At 32.3% G+C, this 27,064-nt stretch overlaps 7 protein-coding genes across 7 annotated transcripts; 2 read left to right on the forward strand and 5 right to left on the reverse strand.

The window, feature by feature from the left end:
• Positions 1 to 5,369: 5,369 nt before the first annotated feature.
• On the reverse strand, positions 5,370 to 7,831 carry LOC107366675 (solute carrier family 60 member 1). Its single transcript, XM_015934300.3, has 4 exons — positions 7,627 to 7,831; positions 7,356 to 7,451; positions 7,149 to 7,275; positions 5,370 to 6,791 (listed from the first exon to the last, which is right to left on the reverse strand). Exons 2-4 carry the CDS (start codon positions 7,410 to 7,412, stop codon positions 5,668 to 5,670), a joined length of 1,308 nt encoding a protein of 435 aa, XP_015789786.2. The 5' UTR covers positions 7,413 to 7,451; positions 7,627 to 7,831; the 3' UTR covers positions 5,370 to 5,667.
• A 103-nt stretch (positions 7,832 to 7,934) lies between these two features.
• LOC107366679 (Hen1 methyltransferase) lies at positions 7,935 to 10,280 on the forward strand. Its single transcript, XM_015934304.3, has one exon. It carries the CDS (start codon positions 9,177 to 9,179, stop codon positions 9,981 to 9,983), a length of 807 nt encoding a protein of 268 aa, XP_015789790.1. The 5' UTR covers positions 7,935 to 9,176; the 3' UTR covers positions 9,984 to 10,280.
• On the forward strand, positions 10,190 to 14,898 carry dia (diaphanous related formin 1). The gene is made up of 2 exons (XM_015934298.2): positions 10,190 to 11,799; positions 12,855 to 14,898. The coding sequence occupies exons 1-2, from the start codon at positions 10,347 to 10,349 to the stop codon at positions 14,522 to 14,524; spliced, it is 3,123 nt and encodes a 1,040-aa protein (XP_015789784.2). The 5' UTR covers positions 10,190 to 10,346; the 3' UTR covers positions 14,525 to 14,898.
• Positions 14,899 to 16,653: 1,755 nt separating this feature from the next.
• LOC107366676 (mitochondrial amidoxime reducing component 2) lies at positions 16,654 to 18,360 on the reverse strand. Its single transcript, XM_015934302.3, has 6 exons — positions 18,079 to 18,360; positions 17,809 to 18,015; positions 17,573 to 17,744; positions 17,235 to 17,509; positions 17,117 to 17,174; positions 16,654 to 17,047 (listed from the first exon to the last, which is right to left on the reverse strand). The coding sequence occupies exons 1-6, from the start codon at positions 18,303 to 18,305 to the stop codon at positions 16,940 to 16,942; spliced, it is 1,047 nt and encodes a 348-aa protein (XP_015789788.1). The 5' UTR covers positions 18,306 to 18,360; the 3' UTR covers positions 16,654 to 16,939.
• Positions 18,261 to 19,882, reverse strand: LOC107366677 (mitochondrial amidoxime reducing component 2). The gene is made up of 5 exons (XM_015934303.3): positions 19,525 to 19,882; positions 19,269 to 19,457; positions 19,042 to 19,216; positions 18,703 to 18,974; positions 18,261 to 18,646 (listed from the first exon to the last, which is right to left on the reverse strand). Exons 1-5 carry the CDS (start codon positions 19,761 to 19,763, stop codon positions 18,523 to 18,525), a joined length of 999 nt encoding a protein of 332 aa, XP_015789789.1. The 5' UTR covers positions 19,764 to 19,882; the 3' UTR covers positions 18,261 to 18,522.
• Positions 19,883 to 20,999: 1,117 nt separating this feature from the next.
• On the reverse strand, positions 21,000 to 23,631 carry ifc (delta4-sphingolipid-FADS-like protein ifc). Its single transcript, XM_015934460.3, has 2 exons — positions 23,453 to 23,631; positions 21,000 to 22,731 (listed from the first exon to the last, which is right to left on the reverse strand). The coding sequence occupies exon 2, from the start codon at positions 22,713 to 22,715 to the stop codon at positions 21,606 to 21,608; it is 1,110 nt and encodes a 369-aa protein (XP_015789946.1). The 5' UTR covers positions 22,716 to 22,731; positions 23,453 to 23,631; the 3' UTR covers positions 21,000 to 21,605.
• A 16-nt stretch (positions 23,632 to 23,647) lies between these two features.
• Positions 23,648 to 27,005, reverse strand: LOC149094034 (uncharacterized). Its single transcript, XM_089268269.1, has one exon. It carries the CDS (start codon positions 27,001 to 27,003, stop codon positions 23,965 to 23,967), a length of 3,039 nt encoding a protein of 1,012 aa, XP_089124395.1. The 5' UTR covers positions 27,004 to 27,005; the 3' UTR covers positions 23,648 to 23,964.
• Between the last annotated feature and the right edge of the window lie 59 nt (positions 27,006 to 27,064).

A 27,064-nucleotide genomic window follows, 5' to 3' on the forward strand; every position in this document is an offset into this window, starting at 1 on the left:
CATTTTTGAATAACACCAGATCAATGGGAAATCGTCACTTAACTGAGAAAAAATTATACCATTAATTGCTATTGGTTTACTGTTTCAGTTTACATCAATAATTTTTTTTTTATAAGTGACAAAAAATATGGCAACTAAGATAGGCTCATTTAAATCATCTAAACTGGACCAACCAAAGAGTAAAGAAGCAAAATGTTTTTTTTGTAACAATAAGTGTCAATTGACTCGTCAAGAGAAACGACAAGTGTCAGACTCTGAGTTGGACAATTCATTGGGCAACAAAAAGCGGTTCTTGGTGCCTTCGGTACATCTTTATAAGGACATAAACTTTGTGCAAAGTCCTCTTCTCGCTTTGGTAAGGGTATTGAAACAATGAACACTAAAACAAAGTAAAATTGAAAAAGATATCAAAAGTGAATTGAGAATTGCTAAAAAAAATAACAACTTACATGTTAAGAGAAGTCCAATCGTATAATTCATTGTAAAAGCTACTAAATCAATAACAAATATTGAAACAATTAATAAAATGGATTTTGTAATTGAATCGTTGTTTCTAATTTACTTAATCAATGTAAACTTGACCAAAACACTGAATTGAATGTATATTGAACCGTCTATTCATGTGTTTTACCCATCAATTGTATAATAAGCTCAATATAAAGATAGCAATTTCACATTTCCGATTTTATTCACTCAATTGTGACTTTATCATTTGAGTGTCAAGTTTAATTTCAAAGTTAAGTTTAGTAGAGTAAAAATTTAACCATATTTGTATATTGTCATAGGAATGTAATCACAGCAATTGGCTTCAACTACCTTTTGACTGTTTAAGTGGCCACAGTTGGATCATTGGGTGAATTCATTGATATATTTTGAAATAAACGTTCAAATCTTTTCAACTTTTCAGTTTTTGTCAATTTTAGCGAATTCATTTGGTGAAAATTGAACATTCATTCAACAATTAAACGTGGAAACTACAACCTTTGGCCCATGCATTGCTGAATAATTTTAACAAGAGTCTCAATCGTGAGATACCTTGATCGATTGCTTTGTATCCAATCGTTTTATTTGTGTCGCGCCTCCAAGAATCATCATGAAAAAGATTGTCCATTTCATCAGATAAAGTTTTTAGTTTTTTAACAATTCCCATGTTTACTCGATTTATGGACTGTTTTGCATAGTCACGAACCAATTCCATGTCACTGATATAAGCATTAATCGTAGCTTTAAATACACCCGCTGATATATTATAAATATCAAGTGCGTAAATTGTATCTACAGTGTAACGATCATAACTATCAATGTCCAAATATTCATAAACCTCATTAATTCTGTAAACAGTTTGCTTGTAAAATTCAGTTGCATCATTACTTGAATCTGTACATGAATCTGTACTCAACAAATCCAAGAACATTGTTAATGATTGATTAGTGTACAGGGCAAATGCTCTTGTTGTATTGGAAAGGGTTTTATTCTCGTAAAAAGCATTGACTTCAGCAATTCGTCGCTTGACCATAGCAGATAATAGCTGACTCGGTATAATTGGTTCAAACATGCTTTCCATAAAGTCAACTTCTCGTAAAAATGTGCATATTGATAAATTGATCACTGCAACAAAGTAAAACAAAAAGGTTAAAGTTAATTGAAAGGCTCGAAACAATTACTTACATGTAAGCGTAAAGATACAGTATTTTTCAAAAAAACTGTCACTTCTCTATGTTTGTTTCAAGATGGAATATCTCTGATATTAGACTTGAAAATTTTATTAAATTCTGGAAAGGGACTAAAACGTGTTCAGAGAGCTCGAATTTACAAAGATTTCAGCATTCAGAGTCCAATTTGTATGAAATAATTGTCATTGAAATGACCTCAGCTGCCTAAAATCATGAAAAAAGACTGCAAGTCTGTTTTGGATTGAAAAATGCCACAAATTAAGGCATTAGCTTTGCTAATGTGTGCTAAGTCAGTCGTATAATCATTTTCATCGTTGAAAATAAAATTATAAAGTCAGAGTCTTAGGCTAATAAGCGTTAATTCGGGTCGGACACCTAAATTTCAACCGCCCAACAGGTGGCGCTTATCATTTCTCCATAATAAACTCCATAGAAGTTTTTAACTTACATAATTTTTTCACTAAAAACTCGACTTGTTATGTGCTTAAAAGTCGAAGGACAGCACATATCATACTAATTTTTTCCAAATTTAATCTTTGACTCATATAGTTTCAGCTCAGTTAATCTTAATCATCTGATGTTTATAAATAATAAAAAATAAATGTTTGTATTACTGACAATTTTTTTGAAAAATACTGTATATCCAATTGTATATTTCATTGTAAGACTATTAGATAGTCAATCTCCAGATATAATTATTACTGTTGTTGATTTACTAAAACTGTGTAAAACTCAGACAAAAATTAATAAGCAAATTACTGAACACTTTATTTTTTCAATTAAAATGGCTTATTCTGTAATGTTTAATCATTTCATCTTGATTGAATATAATTACAGTCTAACAGATGTTTCACAAAATAAGTCCGTGTGTTTTCTCGTATTATTTCAATATACATCTTGTATCTTTTAAAGGTAAATAGTGAGAAATGAGAAAGAGTTAATTTTGTTTCTGACAACTTATGACAAAAACACATTGATTCAAAATATTCATAAAGTAGCATAGACATAGACATGCAAATATTTAAGATAAATTAACTGACTTTGATCTATTTAATGTATTCAATTTCAGCTAACAATAAATTTTCAAACTTATGAATATTGCAAGAAATTTTTTCTAAAAATCTTCATCAAAACTTTAAATCGCTGTAAACATTGGTCCATTGCTATTCGAGTAATTTCTCGTTCTTTATTGTCCTCCCAATCAACATCATTAGTGAGATTTTTTGCTTCTATGGATAACGAGTTTAACATTTCGACAATCTTCACGTTAACTCGTTTTGACTTTCCAATTGTTTCTTCATACTCACGAATCAATTTAATGTCATTAATATAAGCTGTCAAAAGAAGCGGAAAATGATAAATATTAACTGATTCCAATGAACTTGTATTGAAATAATCAACAGCAACATTAACAGGAATGCTATTAAATTTATAAACCTTATTCAAAATCTTCACAGTTTGTTCGTAAAATTTATGCAGATCTCTGGTTCCAAGGTACTTAAAGGTATTATTTTTTTGACTGTAGACATTATCAGAACTGAGCCAATCCAAGAGTAACGATAATGAATTATTTGTGGACAGACAAAAGACTTTTGTTGCATTAGAAAGCGTTTCATTTGCGCATAAAGCATTGAGTTGGTCAACTCGTCTGTTAACAAAAGCAGTGAATAGCGGGTCTGGTATACGTGAATCCTCATACTCGTAAAGACTGTATAAACTTTGTGCAAAGTCCTCTTCTCGCTTTGGTAAGGGTATTGACACAATGAACACTAAAACAAAGTAAAATTGAAAAAGATATCAAAAGTGAATTGAGAATTGCTAAAAAAATTAACAACTTACATGTTAAGAGAAGTCCAATCGTATAATTCATTGTAAAAGCTTCAAACCAATAACAAATATTGAAATAATCAATGAAAGGGATTTTGTAATTGAATCGTTGTTTCTAATTTGCTTAATCAATGAAAACTTGCCCAAAACACTGAATTGAATGTATTATATTGAACCGTCTATTGATGTGTTTTAACCATCAATTGTATAATAAGCTCAATATAAAGATAGCAATTTCACATTTCCAATTTTATTCACACAATTGTGACTTTCACATCAACAACACTGAATTGAATGAATTTTAAACTTCTACTTTTATACTTTTGCTCAATCATGATTTAATATCTTTTTCCTTAATTGTCTTGCTTATTTTGTTATTAAAAAGAGTTATCTCGGAAAAATTATCATGTAAGTCATCAATAGAGAATCCGTTCGCTATTTTTTCATTGATGTTAGCTAATATAGTCTCATTATTCTGTCTATACTATCGATGATTGTCCTTCAAATTCGGAATGAGAACAATTGAATGCAAAAGAAAAAACTTTATAATACTTGAAAGTTTTGATTGCCACTTGATGCAAAAAACTGTTGAATTTGTTATCAAATGTGCTCAGATTGAATATTTGTTTATAAAATTATACAATCTGAGCAATCTATTAATAATACCTATATGAAAGTATCTGTATTTAAAACTCATTTGCCTCCGCTCAACCTAGTGACTGTTGACCATGACCATTCTGACTTCAAATGAGTTTAGCATAACCAAAATAACGTCCGATTGGCTTATCAGAATCAATATGCAGATATTAATTGAACGTTTCCAATTTTATTAAATCACTTGTGACTCCATCACTTAATTTTAAGTGGTGATTTGAGTCAATCTATTAGTGTAATCTAATGTTAACCATCAAATGCTCAGGAGTGTTCGCTTAGATGAATCAGTCAGTGAAATTTGTTTCTTAAATGATGACATCAGGATGCACACTTTTTCGCACCATTCGGCAAACTGAGATCGCGTCCATTCAAATTTGTGATCATAGTGACGAAAAGTCAGTTCCTTTTTACCAAAAACCACATTGAACACACACAAACATTCATTCAAACACAAGTTATAGCATCTAAACCAATCAATCGAGGGTCAGGTTTGCAAATATCACCTTCGTAAATAAATATATCTAGCTTGAACTCTCGACCAAGAACATAATCACAGGCAACTGGTTCAATCCTCCGATTAGCATATTCCAACACAAATCTGTCCCTGTCAACGGCGATTATTTTCTCAACATGTTTTATTGTTTTGACAAACCTCAGAAGATTACCTTCTGCACAGCCCAGATCAGCAACAGATTTGATAGGTGTTGAGTGATTCGCAATTGCTTTTACCACTGCATCATAACGTTGTAAATAAAGTGGTGGAGTAAAAATGGTTGGAGTGCTTTCCAAAGCTATTTCCTTCTAGTCCACTACTGGTACTTCAACAGCCATAAAGTTAACTTTCCGTAAAAATAGGGATGTTGATAAATTGATAACTGCAGCAAGGTTAAATCAAAAAAGGTAGTTAAAGTTAATTGAAAGGCTCAAAAAAACTACAATTAATTACTCAAACTTATTCATAAACTCACCACAATTATTCAGTGTATGAAATTTGACATAATCAGAAGCAAAGAAATACAAAATACAGATTGTTGAAACTTATTTTATAATTTAAAGTAAAATTGAATTAAAAGTCAGAAAGCAAGAAAATTAGGTGCCACAAGCTTTGACTCTTGTTTATATCGATTCTTCCGATAACTATTAATTAGATCGGACCACATTCCCCACAATGACTTGCAAATGTGGCAACAGCTGATGAGAAGCAATCATTGTCCATGTCTTGGTCACTAGAAATCCATAATTTATTTATTGTAACAATAACATTACATTATTACATATTATTATAACATTATAAATAATAGTCATCGATTAAATGCTGTTCATTAAACTATATTCAGAGATAAAACATTTCAATCAGTGAATTGAACATAAACAATGAAAATATTGAGGATGGATTAGCAACACTTAAAACTTCTTAAAAATCATCTTGATTTGATAAAAACTATGAATTGATTTAGAAAAATAATCCTTCAGCCAGTGTAAAAATGATGCAATTAAATTGCATTGTTAAAATTTAGTAGATTGCATTTTCGTCAATTTGGTTTTCATCATTCTGCTCATTTACTGGAGCTCTTTGCTTGCGTATAAGCAACCGACTTCCAAGTATATTTATAACAATAGCCAATGTTATTGTGAAAATCATTGTGAGCAGTTTAAGATGTAAAATGAGAGTTGGAGTGGTTTCTAGATAGCTGCCAATCAAAACTGGAAATATTATTGCAGTTAATCCACTGGCACAGATGAAGAAAGATCCTTTGAAATAATCCACCTCAACGAAAGTCTCAACAAAAGGATAAATTGAAGGATAAAGAGAAGATGTTCCAAGACCGAAGAGAATGCTGAAAATCCAAATAGCGGATAGAGAAGAATTGAAATAGATGATCAACATGATGACCGAAAAAATAACAACCAGTGAATCCAGAAGGATTATTCTGTAAGGACGAATGAATGTACTGATTCCAATAAATATCACTTTGCCCACGGAGTAAGCAGCATTTGTTGCTGATCTTATTTGCGATGTGGTTGAACTTGTTAAATTTAGCTTGCTGCGATTCAACATTGAAATCATATATTCAGAAAATATAATCTCCATTCCACTGTAAATCATGATCATAAGAACAGCAAGCAAGACTAAAGTTTTCTCACCAAAACTTGTAGAGCTTCGAGAGTTGAGCGCAGTTTTCGATGATTGTCTTGTGTAGGTTACTCGTCGTGAGAAAAAGTTTCTGTCATCATAGCGTAAAGCCAACTGTTGAATGAACAGATAAGTTAAACCAAGACAAGGGATCAATGTAAATATACTTGTTATCAAGTAGGGTATGTGAATTTTGGACATGGTTCCTATTAATAGAGATTCTTGCAAGAAAGGTGCAGAATACAATGGAGCCAACACAGTGCCAAGTGAAAAACTTGTATAAAGAGCCATTATGTAAGGTCCACTTCGATCCGAAAATAGTCTAAGAATCCAAACATTGGTACCAACGTCAATGACTCCGGTTGTGAGTCCGTTTATTGTGAAGATTGTATAAAGCGCATTTAAATTATACGTTTGACCTACCAATCCAATAGTCACTGAATTGATAAAAACTGCACAGCACAGAGATACGATTGGAATAAAGTAATGGAAAATTCCTCCTCCTGTTGAAAAAAGAAGAGCTTTGTTATTAAAATTCAATGTTTGTAATTTGTATTTACTTTTTTAATGTTAGCAATTTCCTTGATTAAATTAAGCCAACTATAAATCCAAGGTTATGTGAAATAAAGTTTACTCAGAGAAATTGAATGTTTTGATAAGATGGGTTGCAAATGATAGAAATCACATGATCGAGCTGAAATTTTATCCAGAAAACATAAAACCCTAAGCTTATGGGTTTTGGTATCTATTGCTTTTAACTTGCTATCCTTGACATATTTAATTTGAACACAGTCAATGAGCTTTTGATCCACAAAAAAAGATTCAAAGGATGAAATTGGTGTAATGAAAAACAAGATTACCTATTATCGATCCCAAAACATAACCAGTAGATCTTAGCGAGTATACCAACGACATAGCATCACTGGTTGAATTGGTTACAATCCTCAGTTCATCAAGTGTTGGGCTGACGACTTCGAAAACAAGACCCTGAAAATAGATTGAGAATAAGAGATAGTTCAATTTATGAGAAAACAAATCGAAATTGAAGCAAAATGTAAATTACCAACCATTGAAAATTGGAGTAAATAAACACATGTTAATATCTGAATATTTACATAACCCATGTTGAAGGCACGTCTAATATGGACAGTTAGCAAATGGCTCTGGAGGAAATATTGAGTTGAATCATAATTGTAGATTGATAATTAGTTTCGGTAGACAATATATTTCCAAAAATTAGCACAAATCAGGATTGGAGTTTATCTTTTTTACTTTTATATATTTGTAAATGAACTAAAAAAACTATAAACATTGAAAGAATAAACCAGTAACACTAACCCAATGTCAACTTATTTTGAGGATCGTAAAAATTCGTAGATTAGTAAAACATGAAAATAGATTATAATAAAATTTTGAACAATTATAAAAACATGGCACAAAATTGAAGAAATAGTTTATTAAATCTATGAATGAAGCTATCAAGTTTAACTGCAATTTGAACAACGGTACATCTCGAAAACAAACCTGAAACAGGAATCCTGACTCAGGATTGAGAAGTATCTACTTTAAATATCGGATTCAAGTATCGATATAACATTTTTGTAAATTAGAATCAACTTTTGATTCATTTAAAGTGAATTTCATTAATGATAAATAGATTTTCTTTATATTGACAGTGTGATTAATGAATGCCTTTGAGTTAAGTCAGCTAAAGAGGTTCATTCATCATCAGAATAAATTATCTTTTCATGTTAATGATCATTGAAAATTCAGCAAATGGCTATAGTCTTATCAAATACTGCATCTTGGGTTAGTAGCATAAGTTGATTTGAAGAGTATTTTAACTAAAATTGCAATTCTTAATAATGATAACAGTATGATTATGCTTATTAGTAATAATTTATTACCAACAAAATGTTTCATTGTAAATACGACTGAAGAGATTTTTGCATGAAAATTGTCTTATTCAATCAGATATTAATGAAAAATAAAAAAGCTAAAAGATGATTATGAAAAATATCGAGTAATATCAATAGCAATTGATAACATAATTATGTAAGAGACATGCCTTCCTATCTTAAAATCAAGTTTATCTCTGATTGTTTGGTTCAGTAGTACATCCATCCTCATAGTTTCAAGTTAATCACTAACATGCTAATTAAACAAGAAAACGTTGATGAGCATCAGTCTACATCTGTCCAGAGTACAAGTGCAAGCTTAAGAGGCTTATTCAATAAACTCAAGAAATGGGTACGAGTGAAGGCGAATCAAGAAAATCAAGTGACAGAGGCCACACAAATTGGATAGCAAACCAATTGTTGAAGCTATCAGAAGACAAACAGCAAAAAATATAAATAACAAACGATAAGGCGAAGATCAGTTGAGACAAGTGGTAAGATGGCCAAAGGTGAAAATCATTGTCCGTTATATTCTTTAACTTGGCCTTCTCTTCACTATATCTATTACGAAAATTAGGTGTTATGTTTCTTGAAAGTCTAAATCATAACCTGTTTGAACGGTAAGCAGTCTTTTTTCCTATTTTTGGCCTTTATCCTTACTACTTAAGATATTGTTAATGATAAGAATATTGTTGAACCGATAAATTGTGATAAAACTGCCAAATCGAACACAGAATAATAGTATCTTCTAGTACAGATATCGGATCCGAATATCGAAATATGGCTTATGAGCATTGAGTTGACACTTACAGTTACACTTTTAGTTAACTTTTGGTTAAGTGCAGCTCCATTAATTAATTTATTGATTGTGTTTAAATATTAGTATTGTCTTTGTTTTCCTGTTAATTCACTGAAGACTTGTCAACTTTATCCGAATCACTACTGTATTCATTGTTCATAAACATTGTTGATTCCAAATTGTAAATCACAATGGCTGTTGAAGTACCAGTAGTGGACCAGAAGGAAATAGCTTTGGAAAGCACTCCAACCATTTTTACTCCACCACTTTATTTACAACGTTATGATGCAGTGGTAAAAGCAATTGCGAATCACTCAACACCTATCAAATCTGTTGCTGATCTGGGCTGTGCAGAAGGTAATCTTCTGAGGTTTGTCAAAACAATAAAACATGTTGAGAAAATAATCGCCGTTGACAGGGACAGATTTGTGCTGGAATATGCTAATCGGAGGATTGAACCAGTTGCCTGTGATTATGTTCTTGGTCGAGAGTTCCAGCTAGATATACTTATTTACGAAGGTGATATTTGCAAACCTGATCCTCGATTAATTGGTTTAGATGCTATAACTTGTGTTGAAGTGATTGAACACATGGAAGAGAGTAAAGTTGATGAACTAGCCAATTGTATTTTCGGTATCTATAAGCCAAAATTGGTGGCTATAACAACACCAAATTTTGAGTTCAATGTGGTTTTTGGTAACAAGGAACTGACTTTTCGTCACTATGATCACAAATTTGAATGGACGCGATCTCAGTTTGCCGAATGGTGCGAAAAAGTGGTAAAATCTTATCCAGATTTTGTTTATGAAATTACAGGTGTTGGTTTACCCACAGAAGACTTTCCAAATGTCGGATTCGCATCTCAAATTGCATTTTTTCGCTTAATTTCAACTAATGGTCCAAGATTTGAGACAAATGTTCAAGAAAATTACAAACAACTATGGAAATACAAAATCGAACAGAAGGAACAACAAGTATTTGAGTTTGTTGATTGGTAATTGGTCAATCTTGTGGTCAATCAATATCTCTAATCATGCTTAAAATCAAGGAATTCAATGTGACTGAAACCTCTGTGATATTAATTTGAAAAACTGCCATAAATAAGTTTTGACAAATAACAACAGATGGTGCTATTTTAAATACCTTAAATATCTGACAAGGTATCTGATCCTGGACTCACTTTGATAGTACAATGATTGAACGTTAGAAAATTGAATTGAATTCATTTTCATCTTTTGTTCTTTAATTTTTATTATTATTATGATTAAAATTAAATTAGTTTGTTATTTTTATAATCTTGTGATATACTCTATTTTTACCTAACCCTCAAGGTGTCCCTGTTATTTTATTTAAACGTGTGAATGGAAACAAGAAACATGATGCAGTCTACATTCAGACTGACAGAGTCGATGACTAAAGAAGAAATTTCGTCTAAATTTGAGGAAATGTTGGATGAAATGAACCTTTCGGAAGAAAAAAAGAAACCTCTTCGAGCGATGACTCTGGACGTGAAGAAAGCTATGTTAGAAAATAATTGGAAAGTCAGATCGGAACAAAGCAACAAGGACCGATCAAAGTTTAACCATCCGTTGGATTATATCAATTATTTCCTCAATTCTAACGATTTTAACAAGCTGTGCCATCGGATGGAATCGCTAAGGGTTGAATTAACCAATAATCCTGTTTCATGGGTCCAAGAATTCGGTGATAATAATGGATTAAGTGTGATTGTTATGATATTAAATAAATGTTATTCAACCAATGAACGACTCAGGCATAAGCTTCAACATGAGTGTGTCAAGTGCCTCAAAGCTTTCATGAATAACACTGCTGGCCTTAAACAAGCTTTCAATGATAAAGATGCCTTTACCCTTTTAGCTCGATCTATTGATCCTGCCTTGCCTAATATTATGATGGACACTGTAAAATTATTAGCTGCTGTCAGCCTTATCCCCCCAATGGGTTGTGAAAAAGTTTTAGAAGCCATTACTAGGGCCGCTGAGTTACAATATGGTGATTCTGAAGGGAGATTTAAACCGTTAGTCGAAGGTCTCAGAATAAGCAGTAATGATCCGCTGAGAGCTTCTTGTTTACAATTAATAAATGCCATACTCAGTAATATCGATGACACGGATTTCAGACTGCATTTGCGAAATGAAATTATGAGAAGTGGACTATGTGATTTATTGGAAAATTTGACAACATCTTCTGATCGATCCCCTGTTTCATCGGAATTAAACATTCAAGTAAAGGTTTTCAATGAGCACAAGGATGAAGACTTCGACGAGTTAACTTCGCGTTTTGAGGCTATTCGATTTGATTTAGAAGATATTAGCGAATGTTTCCAATTGATACATAATTCAATCAAAGCTACACCATCGGAACCTTACCTTCTTTCAATGTTACAGCATTTGCTGCTCATTCGTGATGACCCCTATGCACGACCAGCTTATTACCGTTTAATAGAAGAATGTGTCTCTCAAATTGTTTTACATAAAAGTGGATGTGATCCGGACTTTAGGTATGGTAAAAAGATTAACATCGATGTTGATTACGTGATTGAACATATTGTTGAAAGATCAAGAGCCGAGGAAGAAAAGAATAATAATGAGCTGTGCCAAAAGTTGGAAGAATCATTGACAGCAAAACAAGAATCTGAAGCAAAAGTATTACAATTGGAGACCAAAGCACAAGACTACGAACATCAGATAAAAGAACTTAAAGCTCGACTTCAGAATCAAGCTAACAATAATAATAATAATAATAACCTGATTAGTAATGGTGATAGACCAGACAACATTCCATTTCATCCTGGTAAGTTTCAATCTTCAAATACTGATTTTTACCTACATCCTTCTCTCTATCTCTCCTTCTTTTTCCTCTTTATCTGTTTCTCGGGTTTCTCTCAATTCTGAGTTCATGCTGAGGAAAAGAAAATCTGATTCATGTCAAATTTAACGTGACATTACAGTTAATTACTATTCTAGTAAATTTTTTATTCAGTCAATTTATTTATTTTACTTTTAAATCTAATTTGCATCAAACACCGAGGATTTCCTGTTCCGTTAAAATAGTTGAAAACATTTCTCCCTAATTCAACTGCATGGCAATGTAACATTTGCATTTCTATTCATAGTATTTACCTCTCTCATAAGATTATTCAAATATTTTAGATATCAATCTTATATAAAACCCAAATGGTTACAAGAGGCACTCCAATAAACAAAGTTGTTGTCGTTGGTTTTAATGTTAGGATAGTTACAATGCAACTAATTGTAAAGAAATAAAAAAATTGACTCGATTATAGTAGATCGGAAGAGTATGCTATTAGTACTTGATTAGTTTGTTAAATAACTCAATTCATGATCATCTAATGTTACTTTGAGTAAGAGCAGAACTGGAACACTTATCATTTTATAAAATTTTGTTCCACCCTTGCTATGGCATGATTTTATTTTTCGATATTTTTCTCTTAATAAGTAGCTCATAACAATGATTATTGCTGATAGTTTTTATGCAATTTTGTTAGGGTTGTATCATTGAATAATTAATGGAAAATGATATTTTAATGATACTTACATTTAGTTTTTTCTAATTTTCAATTTTTTGTCGTTGCCAATTAATGTTTTCAAAAGTCACAAAAGACTATTTAATGCATGAAATCAGTTTAATAGTCTTCCGTAGTAATTTATGATTATAGCTGTAGAATAGTCAAAACCTGTCTTAACATGAATGTTAAAACTATTATATATCTCTTATTCCTCGTATTATTTTTATCAGGAAAAGCAGATTATCCTTTCTTTTTGACATTTAATTATCGTATCATTTTCTTTAATATATTTCTCTGTATTTACTTTCATCAACTACAGGTACCACGAATGGACAATCAGCTCCTCCACCTCCTCCTCCTCCACCTCCACCGCCACCTCCAGGATCTGGAATTCCACCACCACCACCACCTCCTCCTCCACCAGGCTCTGGGTTTGGAGGATCTAATATACCTCCTCCACCACCAATGCCCGGATCCGGTCCACCACCTCCTCCTCCGATGCCTGGGTTTGGTGGTGGTCCTCCTCCACCACCTCCACCTCCTTTCGGAGGTTTCCGACCAACTGGACCTGTGTTACCTCCCGGTTTGAAACCAAAAAAAGTGTATAAACATGAAGTTCCTATCAAAAGAGCAAACTGGAGAAAGATTACTCCAACCAAGATATCAGAAAAATCATTCTGGGTGTCAGCTGATGAAGATGCACTTGCTTCAGAAGATATATTTGATGGATTAACATCCAGGTTTTCCTCTGCTCCTCAAATGCACTCGAAGAAAGTAAAGAATGATGAAACAGTTGAAAAATACGGAACAATGAGAAAGACCAAAGAGCTGAAAGTCTTAGACTCAAAGGCAGCTCAAAACCTTATGATCTTATTAAGTTCCATCAAAATGAAACCTGAAGAATTAACTGATCACATATTAAATATGAGAGAGGAATATCTTACAGATGCCATTATTCAACAGTTGATCAAATATATGCCTACACCTCAACAATTGACTAAACTAGAGGAATTTCGTAATGATTATAAAAATCTTCACGAAGCCGAACAATTTGCCTTAACACTAGGATCTATAAAACGTTTGGAAGCTCGTCTCAAGTCTACATGCTTTAAAATTAAGTTTGCCGAATTGGTTCAAGATATTAAACCAGATATTGTTGCCGCAACAGCTGCTTGTGAAGAGGTTAAAAAATCTAAACGGTTTGCCACGATATTAAAATTAATTTTGCTTGTTGGAAATTATATGAACTCTGGTTCACGTAATGGTGAAGCTTTTGGTTTCGAGATTAGCTTTCTGCCTAAACTCTCATCAACTAAAGCAATGGATAATAAAACTACCTTGTTACATTTTTTAGTTGAGATTGTTGAAAGAAAATATCCTGACTGTCTAAGTTTCCATGAAGATTTACACCATGTTGATAGAGCTGCCCGTGTTTCTGCTGATCAGGTGCAAAAAAATTTAAATGCTATGAGAAAAAGTATTGCTGATGTTGAAGTGGATCTAAGGAATTTTAAGCCTCATAGTGAGGATGATAAATTTGGAATTATTATGACCAATTTTGTAGCTGACGCTAAAGAAGCATTTGAATTGTTACAATCTATGTTCAACAAAATGGATCGACTTTATACTGATTTGGGCCAATTTTACACTTTTGAACCTAAAACCTATACCTTGGATGAATTTTTTGCTGATATAAAAACCTTCAAAGATCAATTCATTGATTGTTACAAAGAAAATGTACGATTAAGAGAAGAAGAAGAGAAAAAGAGGCGTGCCAAAGAAGCCAAAAGTCGTGCTGAAAAAGAAAAGGCTGAAAGGCTTGCTAAGAAGAAGCCGCTTGTTGATATCGACAAAGATCAAGAAGGATTTATGGATAGTCTGATAAAAACATTGGAAACTGGATCTGCTTTTGCTCAAAAAAATAGAAGACGACAACAAAGACCTGTGCAGTGTCGGCGTGACATTTACTATTCGAGGCATTTGCCTTAGCCTCGAATTATCCCCTTAACAAAACCTTTTCATCAAACAAAAGCACTTGTATAACACCCCTGTTTTGATTGTTATGACATTGTAATAAATGTTAATATGAATACAACTTAACTAATCATGTTATATAAGATTTAATTAAGTCAGAAAAAAAAGAAGTCTGAAGTCCGTTAAATGTGCCTATTTATGAATACGTCCATCTAATAAGCTTCATCTTTTTTTACTCCTCCTTTATCGTGAATAATCATCTTCTTTTTTTCTCCTTCTTCAACTCCTCTCCTCCTCATCTTTCAACTCACATCTTCATCTTCATCATTACCATTATACTCTTACTTTCACAATCAAATCAAGTAAATAAACAATCTAAATTATTAGTAGCCTGTTGTTTTCATTTTTTACTTTACTGTTGATCAAAACTTTATATTTACACTTTAAAACCTTCACCTTAACAGTTAACATTCATTTGTTTCACTTCTGTTTCTGAGTCATCGTCATTTTAATTTCATTCAATATTGATCCAATTGATAAAACAAAACATTTACTGTGATTATAACCTGTAAACTTCATCAACAAAACCAACTCAATAATGAAGTCAACACTGTTGTTATTCGTAACAATTGTTTTGTTAATTAATCAAGGATACAATTGTTCAAAGATCCAGGTAAACAAACAAAAGGATAAAATAATCAGTGAAAGTAAATTGCTTCAAATTTTGCGTCAATATCGTATTAATCAACCCAAAGCAAGTCCTAGACAATTAGATTTTTTGGCCGATCCATCTTTACTCGTTACCATCCTTCATTCCCTTGAAATTGCCTATTGGAGTCTACCATTGGGATTTGTTTTAATGCCATTAATTAACTTCTTCAGAATACCCAATCGACGACGAATGTTATCTTCATACGCACCATCTTCACCACGAATGGATTCATCTCCATCATTGTTGTCTTCACCACAACTTTCATCTGTAATCAACGAAACCAGAGTAAATGATTTACTGAACAAATTTAATGAAGTAGTTAAACGATTGGCTCCAACAGAGAGGACAGCTGATTTAACCAATTCTAAACCTTCCAATAATCTCTGGTCGTCTCCAGCAACATTCACTTCAACCACTCAAGATTCAAATGCTAATGATTATAAAAGACAATTAGTTGCTCATTTAAGGAATGGTCTTGTTAGATGAATGATTAAAACTGTTAAAATTTAATAATATTCATTGACAATCAAGTGAAAGGTTTTGTTTATGAGGATCAACATTGTAAACAAACAAGTATTACTCGCTGTATTTAATATGCACATTTTTCTCTATTTTTTCTTGATTCACATTAATTCTTGCTGCCATCATCAATATAATGTTTCATTTTTTGACTTGTTTATTTGTCTGAATGATAAATTTACACCGAATTAGTACAATTCGTCAACTAATTGTTTACTGTTAACTTGCCATTTACTGAGAAACGAAAGTTAAAATGGAGATACAAAACTGGAAAACCAAAGCGTCATTTAGCCAACAGTTATTGTTGGCTACTTTATTTTACTTTCATTTTAATAATAACTTTTACTTGGCCGACAAAATTAAATGTTGTTAGTTAATAGCAACGATGATGATGATGGTGATGGCGATGATTATAATCAATGATGCTGAAGATACGTGAAGTTACGGAAAAATATATCGTGTTTAACCTAAATTTAGGTTGCTTTTTACATCACCTTAAAGAAGATTTGGTTAAATTCACTTTTGGACTGTTATTTTGAGAGATTGACCCCTAAATGTAAAAAAGGACCTGACATACATTACATTATGATTATTAAAATGATCATTTTTGAGTTGTCTATTAGATTGCATAAAGATTGGTTTTAATTTACCTTTTTTACTGCGCTTTTCATTTAAACATTTCACCGTAAACAAATCAAAACAATTTATAATAAATACCTTTTAAATCAAGTCTATTTACTGAGCATTTCATTTTTAATTAATTCATGGCCGAGTTCAATTGTTCAACATGAATGATGCTCTCCAATAATTGATTCATTCATCTAATTCAAAGTGGTTTACCTGATAATAATTCAAGATAATTGGCTTCTCCTCCATTTTTCAATGCAAAGTCAATTAGTAAACTATTGAAACATACAGTTGAATGGACTTTAATAAACAGTTTAATAAAAAAAAGTACATTTATTGAGCTACTTATCAATCCGTATCCTAATCAAGATCATTTTTAACATTTCATTTGTTTCAAAAATCATTAATCATCAATCAAAAGCTTATTGAATATAGCTTCGCCCATAACTTGATAACAATTGTATTCAAATTATCTTTAACTCATATGCATCAATTAGTTTTAGCAAATGATCGAACCAGTTCTTTCCCAAAATATTACTCATTCCACTGTTTGGTTAATGATTGGTTAGCAATTAAAACCAGCTTTTGTGTTTATGCGAGGCCCAAACCTCATCGCCAACAGAAATCTCGCCTTCTGATTCTGGATTGAAAAATACTCCCATTAATGGTAATGTCAGTTTCTGGGGAAATCAAGAATACATTATTATTAGAAAGTCATGATGAAAATTTTATGACCAGAATCAACTTACTCCATTAGATCCAGGAGCTTCAATGTAACCCAAATCCTCATTTTTAGGTAAACGATGTCTAGTTGTAAGGATAATTTCACATTAGATTGTTATTCAGAGCAAAGTTATTGAATTTTACCTTTTTAAAGCAACCAACGGTTCTTTCATGAAAGTGCCTTTGTCTCTGTCAACGGTGGTTACTCTACAGCGAACACATTTAAGTAATTGTTGAAATTCAAGAGATCCGATCCTCATCTTTTCCCAATCATCTTCATCGAAAGAAGCAGCTTCAACAAGAATGTTAGGCCTAAAATTCATGTAAGAAACCTTTTCATCGCTTTCAATCCATGAGTTTAGAGTTTCTACTGATTCAGTGTTGACAAGGTGAATAACTGATGTATCATGATACATAATCTAAAATGTAAAGGAGAAAAAATTAGACAAGTAAAATGAATCGACATCAAACAGCATATTTACCTCAATATTTTGGTCCTTTCCAAGTTTACCATCTCGATAATACTGTGATGGTCTGTAGCCCAATTTGGAATCGAATCGTATCAATTTAATATCGGGTTTACCCAAATAATTGGAGAAAAATTGACCATATTTTGATCCACAATCAACTCCTTTAATATTGTCACCCCAAATGCTAGTAAATCAAAACATATTGTTAGCTTTTTTGGTAAGATCTAGAAATGGGTAAAAATACAAACTTGGTTTCAACGATTTCTCCTTTTTCGGATGATTCCACGTTTTCATCTTCATAATCTTCATCTCTTATTGGGATCTTAACTGAATCAGTCTCGTCTGGTGTTGAAACAATTATGTATGGAAAGTCCAATTTAACATTTAACAAAGCAAGTGTTGGCTCTATTCGTTGAGTTATCATTACATTTTTACGATTTACCAACATGAAAGCTCTGTTTACAAATAAATATAAAACATGTAACTTATCATTGCTCTCCTTAATTACATTACTTTACCTGTCCTTTAATTGTTTCCAATGAACTCCACGTTTATACACTTCCAGCTGGCTCAACTCAACTGGTTTCAATGCTTTAATTGGATAGATGAATAATTTACGGATAACACCAACTTTTACAAAGGGTTTTAATCTGCATTTAAGCAATTGACTGATCACGGTAGCTAAACCAATCAATCCAAATCCAAATAAAATCACTTGTTTTATTAATTTTTCACTCGATTCCATGTTTTTTTACACAAATAATATACAAAAATAAAACACTTGTCTAACAAAAAGCAAGTTAGGAAATGACATCTTTCAATTAAAGGTTTCAAGAGGTTTACTATCAAAGTAGATCATGTGATTATAAGATGATATCAATTTTATCTTTTGGCAATTTTAATTTCTCCATAAACCACGATAATTAAATGCAGAAGGTATAAAAAGTAGATTGCAAGATGATTCAAGATTTATGGGAAGCTGCAATTGAATCGCCAACTTTAATAATTCCTCTAGTTTCAGGTTTAAAGAAGACTCCCATTAAAGGTGAATGATAACCAGAATCAGGTCCAGTTGGCTTACGATATCTATTAAGAGTAATTTCAATTAGTAAAATCAATTATCCGTTTTTGAGTAAACTCACTTTCGCAAAGTAATCATTGGTTCTTTCATAAAGACTCCGGTTTCAACGTTAACTGTTGTCATCCGACATCGTGTACATTTTTTCAACTGTTGCCATTGAGTTTCCCCAATCACTAGTCTTTCCCAATTATCCTCATCGAAAGCTTCAGCTTCAATCAAGATGTTTGGACGAAAATTTGAATGACTGACTTGGCCGTCAGTTAACAGATCATTCAGCGTATCGATTGATTTGTCATTTATAATTAAAACTGGTGCACTATCCTGATACATAATCTGTAATTGTAAAAAGACAGAAAGGATACAATTAAAGACAAGGTTAAGGTTGATATAATTTCATTACCTTTATGTTTGAATCTTTGCTGATGGCACCATTACGATAGACTTGGGATGGTCGATGGTCAATTAAGCCTTTGACAAATCGCAGCAATCGAATGTTTGGTTTATTGAGATAATTTGAGAAGAATTGAGAAGCTTCTGTCCCACAATCGATTCCATTAACGTCGTCTTCCCAGACTCTAAGTGAACACAATCAATTAATTTCTTTGAGGAAGATTTTTTGGTCCTTACCTTGTTTGAATGATCTCCAGCTCAGTTTTTTCATTTAGGTCCAGTGACAATAGGATTTCAATTGACTCTTTGCTTGGTGATGTTATCTTGATTGCTCTATCATCGATCAGCTCAACATCCAGCAGGACTAATGTTGGCTCTTGTCTTTGAGTGATGAATTTATTATTCTCATCGATCAGTACAAATGATCTGTAAACAGTTAAAAAATAATGTCAAGCAAATTGGGAATATGAAAGTGCTATATTGTTAGACTTACCTGTCTTTTAATTGGCCTTTAGAGACTACTTGGTCATCAACATCAACTTGATCACATTCAATTGGTTTAAGAGATTTAATTGGATAAATGAAAATCTTTTTCACTTTACCAACATCAATGAAGGGTTTAATTTTATTGCGATTACGAACTTTCCATAAGATGTAAGCAATTGAAGCACCAATAAAACCGATCGTTACACTTGTAGTTATAAGCTTGATTGTTGATGAATTAGCTTCCATTGTGGTTTAGGTTCAAGAAAACTGAATTAAAAGTTTGAGATGTAAATTAATCAATTGAAATTGGATTAGTTCGTGAGTTGCACCAGCTCTGAAGAGTCATTCAATCGTTTGAAACTCTCAATGAGAATTGATTTGATGGTGAAAATTGTCGCTCAAAGGGACTTGCCAATAATAATCTTTAACAATTCTTCTGGCAAGATTTTCTTTGTCATTGGATCCATCTCAATCATATCTAATCAATTAGATACTTATTTCAATAGATGTTATGTTATTTGAGATTTTTAGTAATTGGATACAAGACAGAGAGATCATTCAACCAGTAATGATGAACATTTGAGAGACAAAACATCAAACCACTGACAGAAAGCGAGAAAATATTCTTGAATCTTCAAAATGAAAGTAACACGAAAACCTTTAGACTCAAGAATCATCGATTTGTTCCGAGTAACTGTTCATATTGACTTGTAGCTCTAAAGTTCATTACATTGATTTGATCAAATCTCAAGTTGATAAGTAAGCCAAGAGTGTATTTGAGTAATTTAATTGTAGTTGTAGCTGAATTAAGCTATATCCTTTGATTTATTGTCATGATTGTGTCTCTAGATTATTTCAATCCTAACTTTACAAAACCGTCACAACAAAATATGGTTCAAGATGACACCAATTGCTTGAGATAGTCTGAATTCAAGTGATCGGTACTCAGTTACAATGATTATCCTGGTATGATTGTCCGTTAATTAGCAACTGCAACTTTGATAATGGTGGAATAAATTTCCCACTGAAGCTTGATATATTGTTGAATAACCACATAATGATCCTTTTCAAGTTTGATGTTGATTGAGAAAACTGGGAGAGTGAAGAGAGGGAAAAAGAGAAACATCATCTTCCAGGATCGTTTGCTTCAATGGAGAGAAGAAAAATTGTTACATCTTTCTTAGAATAAATTGACGTAAAGATGGTTTTCTTTTATTTTCTTCAAAATGCTGATGACCTCCATGTTGCTCAACTAGATGGTCATTTATTGAACATAGGATAAAAAAGCAAGTAACTAAGCAATTTAAGCAAGTTAAAGCCGAAACTAGTCAAACAAGTCGATGACTTAATGCACTATCTCTAGCTCCATCTAATGAGAGAGAATTTATTTAATGTATGAAAAAATGCTACGAGACTCAAAGCTTGAATTTTCTCAATAAAAGTTCTGATTTATAGTTTAAATTGATAAAAATGAATGTAAAATGAGGTTTTAAGAATAGAAATTTTATTTTCTCGCCAAAATAATCAGAATGAAGTAACAATTTTTTGCTTAAAACAAAATAATTTGCTCAAATTTTAATTGATTTGCAATTGGAAACAAAACAATTGGAAATATTTGCTTCAGTAAAATTCAGATTGGTGTTCAACTTTAATACAATACAAACTAGTTTGATTTAATTGGTGAGTGATTGAGATTTTTGGTTAGAGACTCTTTATAAACCTCAATCCTTACGAAGTTAGCTTTCAATATCTGGATAATCCGACTCATTTGTAACCAAGTTCAATGTGTGAATATTATGCAATGATAAGAGCGTTGAAACAAGATGATATAAAACCCTTTGTTAAAAATGCAAGGTTTTTTGCAACAAGCATGACTAATGAAGAATAATTTAAGCAATGACTTGGCAAAATCAACCTACAAATCATAACTTTTAGTAAATCTTGACTGCTGATGAGCTACTGCAAAATAAATAAATAACGAAAATATTTAAAAATATCCCGAGTTTCCAAAATTAAATCGATCTCCTTTCTAATTATGCGGATAAAGACTAGTGATTTAATTTTTTAATAATTAAGAGATGATAAAGATCAAGAGTCTTTTTTTACACCATTGGCTGATTTGTTGACACCATTAGCCTTGCTTAAAAGAACTGAATCATCGTTTGTCTCGACCTCTTTTGATCCAAATTTGTGTGGTCGTTTAACTCTTGCAAATGGTCCGACGGATGGATCGGTAATATATCTCCAAATAACTTTGACCCAAGAAGTATGATAGTTAAGATGGTTGTAAAACTCTGGAGCTATTTTTCGAACTAATGGTAATTTACTTCCAGGTATAGAAGGGAAATCATGGTGTTCAACATGATATCCAACATTAAAAGTGAGATAGTTGAGAGGACCGTAGTATGAGCATGTTTCTGGGATTAAGAATTTTCCGTCATGTTGAGTAACACTTGTTTCATTTGTCTGGATATTCTCTTTATCAAACATGATATAATGTTCAGAGATAAAATGTCCAGCAACTGGATGAAGACCCATCGCAATAATATTAGCAAGAATAAGGTAAAAAACTAAATGCCATCCACATGTCAATCCTATGATTATATCAAAAGTTAATTGAACAACTAGATTTGTTAACTCGTGGATGGTTGGTGGTTTAGGATGGACAAATAATGGTCTGATAGTGTAAAAGAAAGGCTGAAGAGTGACCCATATGAGCTTTAGAAATGTTGTTGTGAAGAATTGCGTCTCAAACTTCGAAGGTATATCGGTGTCTAAAATATCATCACCTTGATATCTATGATGTTCCAAATGATATTTTTTGAACGAAACAGACATTGGAATACCAAGAGGGAGGTTGGCAATCATACCAAAAATACGATTAGCCATAACACGATTAGGACCAAATGCTTGAGCATGGGCGATCTCGTGAACAGCGAGCATTAATGCGTGATTTACAGTTCCCGTAATGAAATAACAGATGGGGAATAAAATAAACCAAGAGGTAACGTTCCTTAAAAGTATCACAGTAATTATTTGAAAGATGACAAGCGATAACACGATCCATTTGAAGTTGGGATCAACTTTCATTAAACTTTTTATCTCTGGATGCTTAGCCAGGATAAGCTTACGACGTGTCGCATGAGGTTCATCACCTCCAACCCATTCAAAATTGTCTCGAGAAACTTTAGAACCCATTTCCACGATAAGTTGGCTAGAAAAAAAATGACAAGTAAAATATAAATTAGATAACTCTATAAGGTAAGAAAAAAAATAAAAAAACAGGAAACTAATCAACAAGTTGAAACAGCAAAAGGAGAGTACACTGAGCTTTCAGGGTTTGATATTAAACTGGTAGCCTAGGGCAATGAAAAGATGAACCTTTTCCAGATTCCTTTATTTCTAGAAGCTTGAATAAAACTAGTGTAATAAGCATGAATCTCAAGATTTAAGTCAACACAATAGTAATAGATTAACCCAAAGATATCAACATATCACGTCATCAAAATCAATGTGATGAGACAATAATTTTTGTAAAATCAATTCTGCAATGTATAATAGAAAATGAATATTCTCATGAATTTAGAACAAAAGATGAGTGATGAATGTCAGTGTTTGGTTGCAAGACTTTCTCACCATATCAATTTAATTTACAGATAATTCAGACTTTTTGACAAAAAGTATTACCGAGAATAGTGTAAATCATTAAAATAAATAAATGAAAATAATCATAACCCTTTCCAACCTAAACACTAGATGAGATCAGAATAATAGATGAAGGGACAGTCAGTCTGTATGATGATCAGTCTTAAGATATATTAGGAAATATTAAACCAAAAATAGGCAAAAATATTACAGCAATTGATTCATACATACATAAAACATGAGATAAATTTGGAAAAAGGAGTAAGAAATTATGAAGGACAGATACTTACAAGAGATATCACATAAGAGAACAACGACAATTATGAATTAAACACTCGGAATGAATATTTGCCACCAATTTGATAGAGTAAATAATCGTGATTTATAATCAATCCTAGTTGAGCCGGTAAGTCAAAACAAAACAAACAAAATCAAACCGATTTAACATAATATCGATTGACAGTTAATTGTAAAAAATGAGAGGATTTTTTTCTCAACCCAAACTGCCTGGTTTTATTGGTTGTTTGTACGCAATACATTGAGAAGATGCTTAATGCGCATCTTCGTAGATGGAGTTCATGAAACTGAATATACATGTTTGTTTAAGTTACATTTGGTATTTTACAATTGAGATGTTCGGTTTCACATTTAGTTCATTTTTGATATTATGAAAGTAATTAAGAGAAAGCTCTATTGGGTGGTAAAGGAGGTAGGGGCATAGATAGGGAATTTGATGAAAAATGCAAGATAAATCTAATGAGAAGGAAAAAGATAGAGAAGTGTTCGAAAGAATATAGTAGATCTATGAAGGTTTAGTTTTTTCAGAAATATATTTTTCCAATCTTGGAAGTATATGGTTTTCGTAGATCTTTTCCATATAAGTTTTATAGCTTTGATGGTATTTACTGGTGAGGAAAGCTAGTATGATATTGGAGTCTTCAAGATTTAGAGATGATATAATTTCTTGTCTTTCTTGTTCAAGAGTTGAGCATTGATTTATCCAGTGCGTTGGGTCATTTATTTCAGATCCACACAAACAGACTTCATCCTTGTATAAGTAATCATATTTGTTGAGTACCATGGCTGTGAATTTATCGATGCGAGTTCTGGAGGAGATTAATCTCCATTTTCCAAGAATCTTAAAGTCGTTGTTTGGTTGTTCCCGCCAGTGATTATTTATGATATCTGAAATAATTTGATCAATAATTTGGTTTTTTCCCCACCATAAGGCATTGCTGTTTATGGTAGGTCCAAGTTCTGGATAATCTAGGAAGAATTCATAGTTAAATTTCATGTTGTTGCTTTGAAAGTTATTCTTATAGATTTCTGAGATTTTGATTTTGATTATTTTTGCCCAGATAGGCATTTTTCCTATGAGTGAGCAAACAGTTAGATTATTTATTTTCCAATCATAGTTGCATGAGATTCTTATTATATGGGAGCTAATATATTCTAATTCATCTCTGAAAGGATTTGATCTCATGATTCTGGGGAAAATTAGGTTACTGTAAGTAAAAACTGTGGATTCAACTTTAGCTACATTAACTAAGTTGAGAATATCCATGGGAAGGTTAATAATTTTTGAGTTATCGGTGTATATCTTGATTGCTGTTTGATGTATTTTATCTTTTAGTGTATTAATGTTATAAAAGAAAGGAGCTAAGAGGATGATTTCAATGCCTAGTATTTTGTGAGATGTTTCAATTTTGATGTTAGTGTTTCCTATTTTTTTGATATCTTTGTGAGTTTTATGATCTGTTAGTAATGTTGTTTTTTGGGGAAGTATTGAGAGATTTAAGGGCTTGAGGATAAGGTTTAGATATTGTATGATGATTGATGTGGACATGATGACATGATGTGATTTATCATTAGATCTAGTTGGGATGGAGATGATTAGATCATCAGCATATGCTGTGGTTTTAATCTGAAGTTGAGTCGGATCATGGGTGATTCTGTTATTGATGAAGAATGGAGGCTGTGGAAGTGTTGTATTGTTAAGACCATTGATGACTTGTTGAGTTCCAATAATATAAAGAGTGGGACCAAGAATGGAGCCTTGAGGAACTCCATTTTGACAATTCTTTAGTTTTAATCCATCATTTGTGTGAATGGCCATTGATCTATCTTTTAAGTAAAACTTTATAAGATTGAGTAGATCGTTGTTAACATGGAGATCGGTAAGTTGTTTTAATATGGCTTCGTGGTAAATGTTGTCAAAAGCGGATTCGATATCCACTAGAAATAAGCTGCAGTTAGAACCCTTTGTCATTGGCGTAAAAATCTCATCCAAGGCTGTGTTTATGCTTTTGTTTGGTTGATAAGAATGTTGATGATTGAAGAAATTCGTTGGGATGTTCTTATATAATTCATCTAGGATGATTATTTCAAGAATTTTGCTTAGATTTGATTGAATTGATATTTGACGAGGTCTTTTACCATCGCTTTTCGGAATGAAGATTGTATGGGATATCTTCCAGGTATCCGGAATGAAGTTATGTTGTAAGATTAGAGTGTAAATCTTACAGAATTTTTCTTGATTTGTTTCAATTATATCTTTGATGAAAGAAAGATTTATCCCATCCAGACCAGGAGATGCAGTTTTGTTGAGTTTACTTAATGCGTTTTTAATTTGTTCAAATTCAATATTCTGATTGTTGATTTTTGGTGGAAATGATGAAGTTACCGCTAAGTGATTAATTGAGAGTTCAAATTCTTTGATGCATTTGTCCAAGTTGGAGTCGTAAATATCATCGAGATTAGTATCGTGTTCATGTAAAAAGTAATTGATTTTTGACCATTTCTCTTTAGAGTCTTTAGAATCTTTGAAATATTCATGTATTCCTTTATACATCTGTTTGATTAGGCTGGACTTTAAGGTTAGATATTCTTCATCTGTTAGAGTCGATCTATCTTTGCGTTTAAGCCTGGCCATTTTCTTTAGTTTATTGTTGATATGTTGATTTGATTCCAAATTTCTCCATGTGGAGTTTTCTTTAAACTCTTTCCAATTTACTGGATCATAAAACATGGCTATTCTTTTATTGATCACTTTCCACATGAAATTATTTACTTCCTCGATGTTGTTAAGAGGTGTAGTCTTATAGAGGTACAGGATGTAATTAAAGTATTTTCTTTTGTTGAATATTTTCTTTGGTTTATCTTTTGGAGTTATTTTGCCTTGAATTTCGATTTGAGAAGTAATGCTATTGTGGTCGTTGTTTTCCAGATGAGTTATGAAGGTATTATGATTGAAGAAGGAGTAAAATTTTTGAAGATTTGAGGCAACAATATCTATCCATTGAGGATTACAATTAAATCTTTTGAAAGTCCAGTTATCCGATGATGGTGTGTTTAGTATTTTGATGTCTCTATGATTGAGTAGTGAAGCTATGGTTTTACCCTTGTTGGTGAGTCTATTGTAGAGTTGAAAGGACCATAGTGGATGCACAGAGTTAACGTCTCCAGCGATGATAATGGGAATATTAGTATTACTATTGATAATTTTGGTTATACCGGAAATTGTTTTATCGTAGGCAAAGCTGTCGGATGATGGTGAGATGTAGACAGAGATGATTAAGATTTTATGACCTTTTATGTTGGTGATAATACCAAGAGAGTCTGGATGAATATGGAAGGATTTAGACACTGCACCTCTGAGGGTAACAATGGCTGCTCTTCCATGTTGGATTGCTACGATATGATGATTGTTGATGGATGTGAGAGGTAGAAGATGCGGTTCTTGAACAGTAGCCAAGTCATAAGTTTCAGGAATGTCATTGATAATACTTGAGGTTCTGAGAAGTGAATTACCACAATTTAGGTTAACAAAGTTAATTATCATTATTCCAATCTGTGATATTTTGAAGATTTCTGATGGCTTTTTGGAAGGAAAGACACTGTTG

Source organism: Tetranychus urticae, chromosome 2 (assembly GCF_039701765.1).
Source record: "Tetranychus urticae isolate SD_2017Ah chromosome 2, NJAU_TeUrti_SD_1.0, whole genome shotgun sequence".
Taxonomy (NCBI): domain Eukaryota; kingdom Metazoa; phylum Arthropoda; class Arachnida; order Trombidiformes; family Tetranychidae; genus Tetranychus; species Tetranychus urticae.

Bases quoted from the DNA above. Each gene is read 5' to 3' on its own strand.
- LOC107366675 (XM_015934300.3), bottom strand. From the start codon at position 7,412: ATGGGTTATGTAAATATTCAGATATTAACATGTGTTTATTTACTCCAA. The intron at 7,276-7,355 runs GTTGGTAATTTA...ATCTATTTTCAG, and splicing joins ATTTACTCCAATTTTCAATG to GGTCTTGTTTTCGAAGTCGT. The intron at 6,792-7,148 runs GTAATCTTGTTT...TTTTTTCAACAG, and splicing joins TGTTTTGGGATCGATAATAG to GAGGAGGAATTTTCCATTAC.
- ifc (XM_015934460.3), bottom strand. From the start codon at position 22,715: ATGGGTTCTAAAGTTTCTCGAGACAATTTTGAATGGGTTGGAGGTGAT.
- LOC107366679 (XM_015934304.3), top strand. From the start codon at position 9,177: ATGGCTGTTGAAGTACCAGTAGTGGACCAGAAGGAAATAGCTTTGGAA.
- LOC107366676 (XM_015934302.3), bottom strand. From the start codon at position 18,305: ATGGAATCGAGTGAAAAATTAATAAAACAAGTGATTTTATTTGGATTT. The intron at 18,016-18,078 runs GTAAAGTAATGT...ATTTGTAAACAG, and splicing joins TGGAAACAATTAAAGGACAG to AGCTTTCATGTTGGTAAATC. The intron at 17,048-17,116 runs GTAAGTTGATTC...TGATTTCCCCAG, and splicing joins AAGCTCCTGGATCTAATGGA to AAACTGACATTACCATTAAT.
- LOC149094034 (XM_089268269.1), bottom strand. From the start codon at position 27,003: ATGATAATTAACTTTGTTAACCTAAATTGTGGTAATTCACTTCTCAGA.
- dia (XM_015934298.2), top strand. From the start codon at position 10,347: ATGGAAACAAGAAACATGATGCAGTCTACATTCAGACTGACAGAGTCG. The intron at 11,800-12,854 runs GTAAGTTTCAAT...CATCAACTACAG, and splicing joins CAACATTCCATTTCATCCTG to GTACCACGAATGGACAATCA.
- LOC107366677 (XM_015934303.3), bottom strand. From the start codon at position 19,763: ATGGAAGCTAATTCATCAACAATCAAGCTTATAACTACAAGTGTAACG. The intron at 19,458-19,524 runs GTAAGTCTAACA...AACTGTTTACAG, and splicing joins AAAGGCCAATTAAAAGACAG to ATCATTTGTACTGATCGATG. The intron at 18,647-18,702 runs GTGAGTTTACTC...TACTCTTAATAG, and splicing joins CCAATGATTACTTTGCGAAA to ATATCGTAAGCCAACTGGAC.